At 42.5% G+C, this 8,830-nt stretch overlaps 1 protein-coding gene and 1 non-coding gene across 2 annotated transcripts; one reads left to right on the top strand and one right to left on the bottom strand.

Annotated features, from left to right (window-relative positions):
* Positions 1 to 1,240: 1,240 nt before the first annotated feature.
* trnam-cau (transfer RNA methionine (anticodon CAU)) lies at positions 1,241 to 1,313 on the bottom strand. Its single transcript has one exon. It is a non-coding gene; the product is annotated as a tRNA-Met (tRNA).
* Positions 1,314 to 1,700: 387 nt separating this feature from the next.
* LOC114799657 (uncharacterized) lies at positions 1,701 to 8,412 on the top strand. Its single transcript, XM_028996452.1, has 5 exons — positions 1,701 to 1,744; positions 3,107 to 3,291; positions 7,677 to 7,841; positions 7,921 to 7,965; positions 8,043 to 8,412. Exons 1-5 carry the CDS (start codon positions 1,701 to 1,703, stop codon positions 8,387 to 8,389), a joined length of 786 nt encoding a protein of 261 aa, XP_028852285.1. The 3' UTR covers positions 8,390 to 8,412.
* Positions 8,413 to 8,830: the final 418 nt, after the last annotated feature.

Genomic DNA, 8,830 nt, shown 5'->3' with positions numbered 1-8,830 from the left:
AGAAATAAATGAGTTTCTTCAGTGTGCAACATTGGTCTTGTGTAGCGTTTGGTAGATTTACTTTATATTTGTACTTTGTTGATGGTAGCCTACTCTAATCATAGGGAAGTAGAAGTAATAAAAGTGTTTTACACAGCAGAGTGTAACTTGTGCAAACAGAGTATTGGTAAATGTGAAACGTGTGTTTCTTATGGTAAAAAAGTGTGGTTTCTAAACATAAGTTTATAGTTTTTATAAGAGTGTTTAATCATGCAAAGGATCTGCAGTGTTTTGCTGATTGGGTGTGTAGTTGTGCTAATTGTGGGTACTGTTTTGAAAATCGTGCTTAAGCAATCCAAAAAAATCAAAATAGAGCAGGTATGATCATTATCAGTGCAGGGACCCTAGCTCTTAATGCAGATATTCAACACACTCAGGATAAATTTTGGGGAATTTTATTATATACAAGTTCTATAACTATTACACACTTAAATCACACACTTTCACTCAGCTATCTTGTTAAACATTAAGGTGCTGGATTTGACCTTAATCAGATTGTCAGGTACAAACAGGTACAAACTGCTGGTTCACTGCTGGAACGGGTCCTACAGCAGTGTCGGTTGGGAACTGGACAAGTTCATGACTCATGGAAGCCTTGAGGGGGAAAGGCCTGTGCTGGATGACATGTTCTGGTTGCAGGCCAGTTTGGCCAGGAGCAGGTGCTTTGTCCATTGGGAAGGATGGGCTGAGCAATAGCAATGGATGTATTGCTCCATCTTTTGGTTTAGCTGAGATTTATTTTTGTCTGTCCATCAGACTCGGGGTCACACCCAGATGTGAGACTCACTGACACCCCTAGCTGCCTCCAGAAGTGATGCCAGAGCTGGGCTTTGAACTGGGGACCCCGAACTGAGAGGAGGTCTGTGGGGGGTCCTTGATTGTGTACCACTTCCTGGTTGATGAAAGAGGCTGTCTGAGCTGCTGTTGGGAGTACAGGTTTAAAGTGAAGTGATTGTCACATGTGATACACAGCAGCACAGCACACGGCGCACACAGTGAAATTTGTGCTCTGCATTTAACCCATCACCTTGAGTGAGCAGTGGGCAGCCATGACAGGCGCCCGGGGAGCAGTGTGTGGGGACGGTGCTTTGCTCAGTGGCACCTTAGTGGCACTTTGGCAGATCAGGATTTGAACTGGCAACCTTCTGATTACTGGGGCGCTTCATTAACCGCTAGGCCACCACTGCCCCAGGATATAAACTGCCCTGTGTGAGGATCGAACTCACAACCTTCAAATTATGAGACTGACGCGCTAACTACTGCGCTAACAAGGTAGGGCGACAAAAGGGACAGCTTTAGGAAACCAGTCCACCTGGACCAGGACCACGGTAGGGTGGTAGGTGGGTTACAAAGTCCAGGGAAACATGTGGTAGGAGGAGGCCCTAGGGTCTTTGTTTTTCTCCTTTGTGTGTAGCAAGAACAGGGCAGGTACATTTACATTTACATCATTTATCAGATGCCCTTAACCAGAGCGACTTACAATCAATAGTTACAGAAACAGTTTCCCTGTAGCAACTTAGGGTTAAGTGTCTTGCTCAGGGACACAATGGTAGTAAGTGGGATTTGAACCTGGGTTCACAGGCGAGCATCTTAACCACTAGGCTACTACCACCCTAGAGACATACTCCATGATGTTAGTGTTGAATGAGGGTCTGTGTATGATGGCGTATGGGGTGTCCCGTCAAGGAGTCACAGTGTCCCCAGGGTAGGTTTGGAGAAGGTGGTTCCTGGGCGTGGCTGACTAGGACCTCATGGAGGAGGGACCACTGGACAGGGGTGACAATGAAGGCAGCTGGGATGATGGGGTCTGGGTTGGGATTTTCTTCATCATGGCTGTGTTGACGGGACAGTGCGGACAAAGCGGTTGAGGTACGCCCTCAGCATGAATTTCTCTAGAGCTTGGAATGATGCGGACACTTAGAGAGGCCGAAGGTCATAACAGGGTATTCTTATGGCCCATAACTGTGATGAACCCTGTCTTCCATTCATCCCCCTGCTGAATGCATAATAGGTAGAAGGGTTTTGGTAGATCCAATTTTCTGTGAAGATCTTAGCACCGGCAAGGAGGTCAAAGGCAGTATTCAGCAGCAGGAATGGGTACCTGTTTCTGTGTGATAATGTGGAGCTGTTTTAGTTAATGCAGGGTCGGAGGCCCCCTGTCCTTCTTGAAGAAGAATGGGGCCGTCGCAGGAAAAGTGGCTGGGCGGATGATTCAGCTGTTTAGGGAGTCATGGATATAGATCTCCATAGCCAGGGGTTCGGGGCATGACAGAAAGTAAAGGCGGCCTCTTGGGATGGGTGCACCTGGAAGAAGGTCGGTTGCCAGGGAGGATACTGGAGAGCGGGAGCGGCCGAAAGTCTTCTACATAAGGCCGAAAGTCTTCTACATAACGGGATGTGAGCATTGTGCTCCAGTGGAACAGCAGGTGTGGGGGGCCAGAGGTTGAAGAAAAGTGAAGCAGAAATGGTCAGTACCAGGAGAGGGTCAACCGAGGAGAAGGCAGATGCAACGTGGTGGCGAGGGCAAGGATCAAAGGTCATCGGGTTCAGATGGGAGCAGGATGGGATTGTCCAAAGGAATAATAATCCTTAAATGCCGACTAGACACATCCAAGGTACAAATGTGTAATACATACAGGTGGAAACAATCACAGTAATCTTGACCCAGAGTCCCAGGAAAAGTTCGGCTCATGACTTATAAACCGTGGCTAAAGAGAAGCACACGGACATTACTCTTAACCTTCTACTAAACAGATTTAGTCTATGACCTATGGAATTGTATTATTCTTGCAAAATATATTTAACCTAAAAAAACTGGCAATTTTGTGTTTTTTAAGCATAATCTTTAAAAGCAAAAACACAATACGGTAATCCTGTGGTATTAAGATATGTAATCTTTCTGGGTTGTATAAACTGTTTAGTAAGACAGCAGAACTAGAGTGTGATGGTGATTTCAGTCAATTTTATTTTACCCTTTTTTTATAATTCTCAGCATAATCCTAGCAAAAATAGTAAAGATGTGCTTTTAAGAACATAATCCATACAGTGAATGAATTGGATTTGTCAGGACTGGCACCAGCTGGAGACATTGCGCCCGTTCCCCAGCAGAACAGAGGCGCAGCACCAGTGCCCCGCCTGCTGTAGAGGATGTCCAATACCCTCCACACCACACACCCACCACCATCTCCAGCAACGTGCCCAGGCCCCTGTGGGACATACCCATGGTCCCAGGACCCTTCAGTGGAGCAACAGGTACATGCCACTCTTTCATAACATCCTGTGGCATGTACTTTGATGCTCTTCCCTCCCTCTCAGATGCGGACAAGATCACCACCATCCCCATGCGTCTGAGTGGGTCAACATGGGGATGGGGAGCAGCCCTATGGAAGCAGGTAGAGACAGACAAGATGGGTTTTCGGGACTTCCTGGAGAGACTGAGGGCGGAGTTCGATCAGCCAGAGCCTGAGTCAGTGATCGAACCCATCCCCACAACCACACCCAGCGCAGTCAGGATCCGGTGCAAGAAGACCCAGCACTGGCGTGCGGCAAGAGTGTCGCGCCTCCCGTGATCCTGGCTGGGCCCCCTGAGGAGGTCCCAGAGAGCCAAGAGAGGGAACCAGATGACCCTCTCTGTTTTCCCCTTTTCTCCCCTGTTTTTCGGCCATTGTGCCATTGTTTATTTATTATCAGATCACCGATGTGACAGGATTCTCATAATACTGGTATTTATGGATGAATGGATAGGGAAGACACAGGCAAACCGATTGTACTCAAAAAAGCAACTCTTCTGCAGTATAACACCAAGGAAGCCAATTACAGTACTGAAGTCTCAAATCAATTTCATTAAATGAGCATCAGAGCCATGTTAGAGCACACAGACTGATAATCTTGTATAATAATGAAATAGTAATAGTCAGGTCTCTATCAGTGAAAAAAATTATTCTCAAATCTCAATAATCTGACAATTGACAGGTTTCTGACGTTCCTCTGACCTCTAGAAGAATGTGAATTTGTGTAGGGTTGGGTTAGCTTTAGGCTTATGGTTAAGGTTGCCCAATAATTATCGAGCTCAAACATTCACCCCAGGATCAAGATAAGAGAGGATTATTTATGGTAATTTCTAGTTTCTTCAGAATATTACTGTGGTCACTTTCAAATATTTCTAAAAGTTAATGGCAATCAGCTTCTCTATAAAATTAATTCCTTGTTTTTTGTTGAACAAAAATACAATGGAAATGCACAACTATCTCTACCCTGCCATGCAAGATCAAACAAGGGGACTTTCTGTTTGACACCCTTGGAAGCCAAGCCTCACAAGACATGTTGAAATCACATTTTTTTTGTGTGTGTGTCTCAATGTTCCATCAAAATGTAGTTTCTGCCTGGTGGGGGACAAATATGTTGATGTCATGATTCAGTCCAGTAGGGGCTACTCCGGATCCAGAGTTCCATGTCCGTCCTGTGCTATTATGTTTCCTGATTGTGTAAATATACTTTTTGTTCAATATAGAGTGTGTGTTCTACAATGCCCATAAGTCGCTAAATTGTTGTATAGCAGTAGCTGCTGCTCACTAAAAGGTGATGGGTTAAATGCAGAGGATGCATTTCACTGTGTGGACCATGTACTCTGCTGCCTATCACATTGACCACAACAATCATTCCCTTTCATTTAAATAGTTTCCTGATTTTTCTTTTTTCAAGGCAGCATATCAACATTTCAGAACAGAATTATTTCTGTATCAAAAATACATTAAAAGTACTGAAAGTAGTTTTCTTCTCTGCATTACTAGTTTGTTAGCGAGAACCACAAACATGGAATTTTTCACAGCAGCGTCCAATTACAGCTCAAGATGATTGAATAAGTGGACACACACGTTTCCAACATTCATCCCTGCTGTGTGAGGGGGTACAAAAAGGACAATCTCAATTGACAAGCTGATGAGCCAATTAAGATGTGAAGTTCTGGCCTGGGTTATAACCCTAGGAGGTGACCATCCACTCACATTTGTTTCTGTTCAAATGAGATGTAGCTGAAGTGTGTAGGGGGTGGCAATCTGCATAATGGCCGGATGCAAAATAATTATGTCAGCAGGGACCATAATAAGAATTCTGTACTTTCGATGTACTCAGAAGCAATGAAAAATACCCAGAAAAAAGACGTATGCTGACAAAAAGATAAAAAGTGATAAAAAGACAATTGGACATTTTGAGTTTATGGAGCTTATTCCAAAGGGAACAAGAAAGTAAAACTGAACTTTTCATAAATCACTTATTACACCCTGAATACAATTCAATATTCCCTATATGAAAAAATATAATATTTTTGTGCACAGTCCTGTTTCTCTCATTGGACTAAGCACTTTAGCAAATCAACACAATTGCACAGAAGTAATGGGATTATATGGTGGCAAGTTCAGTTGAAGAACATACACACTTAAAACAGGATAAAAGACAACAAGGACAGGATAGTAGTGATTAAAATATACTTTATGTCAAAAATGATTGATGACATATCTGTATGAGGAAAAAGCGCATGATTTATGACCATCTACCCTTCTACCTTCTCCCCTTCTCCACTGGACACTGGACACTGTGCGCGTAATTTATGGCCTCCTAGCCTTTTTACCCCTTCTGCCTTCTCCATCGGACCCCTTGCGCGTAATTTATGACCTCCTTCCTTCCTTCCCCCTTCGGACATCTGTTATGTAAGACAAGTATGCTCCCGCGATGTCCATTCTTACATAAACACTTAGACAGGTTTTAAAAACAGATGTCATACCACATGTTTACAAACTATGGCTGTTGTGGGGTGTTATAAGCCAGCATACCATTACCTCTTTTCTCGCAAACACTGAATCACGTGTGACCTTAGAACGTTCTTTTAAAACAGAGACCTTATTTAAATGATATATGTTTTAAAAACTGTTTCTAGTTAAAGAAAAACTATTTGTCTTCAAACAAAAGTTAATTTCATACCCCTACTGCTAAAATAAATGAAACCATATTATGATTTCCCTGACACACACACACACACACACACACACACACACACACACACACAGACCCTAGCACATCCTCCAACAATATTTTAACACCTAACGCACCATATGTTTTTACAACGAGAGTCATCTGGTTCCACCATTCTCGCAAACGCTGAATCAACGTGTGACCTTAGAACGTTCTTTTAAAACAGAAACCTTATTTAAATGATATATGTTTTAAAAACTGTTTCTAGTTAAAGAAAAACTATTTGTCTTCAAACAAAAGTTAATTTCATACCCCTACTGCTAAAATAAATGAAACCATTTTATGATTTCCCCTGACACACACACACACACACACACACACACACAGACCCTAGCACATCCTCCAACAATATTTTTAACACCTAACGCACCATATGTTTTTACAACGAGAGGCATCTGGTTCCACCATTCTCGCAAACGCTGAATCAACGTGTGACCTTTTACAAATATCACACACCCCTTAGAACTTTCTTTTAAAACAGAAACCTTATTTTTAAGTGTATGGTTTAACTCAACTACTGTTTCAGTGTTTAACACGTTTAAACACAATACTTACACAGACTTATTTTAAAAATACAAACGCATACTCTATTCATATACTGACTGAAATATGGTAGAACCCCATTTTGTATGTAGGAAGCATCACAGCACCTTCAGGCCCCACTCTATCGCTCTATCCCATGTGACGTATTACAGATGTCATATACACTTAGACTAACTTTTAAAACAGATTTCTTATCACTTATTTACAACTACGACCATTGCTGATGGCTTATGCCCCATTTCTCCCAATGACATCCCTTTCCCCACGCACTTCCCTTCCCGGGTTCATCACACATTCTTCCCCGACACCTAGCAGAGTCTCATATTGACACACACACACACACACACACACACACACACACACACACACACACACACACACACACACAGACAGACCCTAGCACATCCTCCAACAATATTTTAACACCTAACGTACCATATGTTTACAACGAGAGTCATCTGGTTTCACCATTCTCGCAAACACCGAATCACGCGGGACCTTACAAATCTCACGCGCGCACACACACACACACACACACACACAGAGGCCTATTTAACAAGAGAGGCCCTCGAGGTCTTCATTCAACTGATCGACATCACAAGGATCATCACCGGCTATGGACTCTCAGTAAGTTTTTCATAACACATAAACTATAAGTCTTGTTACAACGTATGTGTGTGTTTTATTTATTTATTTGTTAATAGGTGTAACTTTTCTGTAGAACCACTCGAAGGACCATCAAACCTGGCGTGTTTTGAAACACCGGGGTTCGAAAGTCTATGGACCGAGGGTTTTGGTGCGGGTGATTCTGAACCACAAATTTCATACCAAGGTAATTGTAAAAACCACAGATCCTACTAATAATAATACCACTACATAGTTGTGAGTGTGTGTTTTTGACCGTGTATGCATTCTAATAGCAGAACATTATCCAAATTCCAACGTTGTAACCGTGGATGTTGGATGCTCAGCCGACAGTTTAGGTAATATATTTATGACTATCTAATACGGTTTTTATGAAATTTTCATCATATGGTTGTGATTGTAATATCTCTCGTTCTGTACAGCAACCATCAGACAACTAGTGGACACCATTCCTAAGCCACGCGTTGATAATACAGGGGTCGACAAGCCGTCAGGTCGGAAGGCTACACGCAAACGCAAGCACCTAGCTCCCGTGGTGGATCTGTGCGTGGAAAAGGCACAAAAACATATGGTGAAAAAGCCGCAAGGTGTGTATTACATATGTTTTAACACAATTTATTATTATTTTAATAAAATATTGACAATCAGGTTTGATAAAACTATCAGGAAAGAAGACGAAAACAGCTTTCAAGCTCCCGGAAAAGCCAGAAGGTGTGTATTTACATGGTTTTAACGCAATCGTTATTTTAATGAAATATTAATTTTAACATCGTGTGATTTTGTTACAGGTAGAATCCCCGTAAACGTTGATCTCGACTTTGTCACCGATTGGACCAACGCGGATTACAAAGCGTGGGATGCTGTAGATTTTGCCAGATCAGACATCGCTACGCAAACAGAACCAAACCACATCGACCCACAGAGGTACCGGCGGTTTTCTAATCATTCTGAATGCTGTGTATGCCTTAAACAGGTATTAGATAACATTGTTAAGGTGTATGACTTGCAAGAAAAGTTGATTAGTACTGTGGGGATTATAGCCAAAGCTGTAGAACATACATCAGATCTGAAGCGTGTCGATTGGTCATCGTTATCAACGGTTTTGTTGCGTTTAAGTGGCATTTCACGTGTGTAAGGGGTGTTTTAAACCTTGTTGTCAACCATAATGGAGCCGTCTAAACGTCAATGTATTGGTGGTGATGCAGTGGACAATTTTAATAAAACACTACACGATATGTTAAACATCGAGACATGGGGGGAAATTGAGATGTTTAATAATGTTTTACATCAAATTCAAAATGGTTGTGGTGCTGAATCTGATCCAGTATCCTTAGAAGAAGGGTCTATAAGGCATGCTGTGATAGACGGGTATCATGTTACACCTAAACCACGGTTCAATGGGGTGGTACTGCGTCGTGATATTAATTTCAGATCCGTTTCGAGCAGCGACATAACATCATATATTTCACACATCCACGATGTATTCAAAGACATCGTAAAATTCTCACACACACTGGCCGGACAGAGCGGTGTTTTCGATGTCACACTGAGTGGCGATACCCTGGTTTCAGATGTT

Source organism: Denticeps clupeoides, chromosome 11 (assembly GCF_900700375.1).
Source record: "Denticeps clupeoides chromosome 11, fDenClu1.1, whole genome shotgun sequence".
NCBI classification, from domain to species: domain Eukaryota; kingdom Metazoa; phylum Chordata; class Actinopteri; order Clupeiformes; family Denticipitidae; genus Denticeps; species Denticeps clupeoides.
This window is presented reverse-complemented; position numbering and strand designations above follow the sequence as displayed.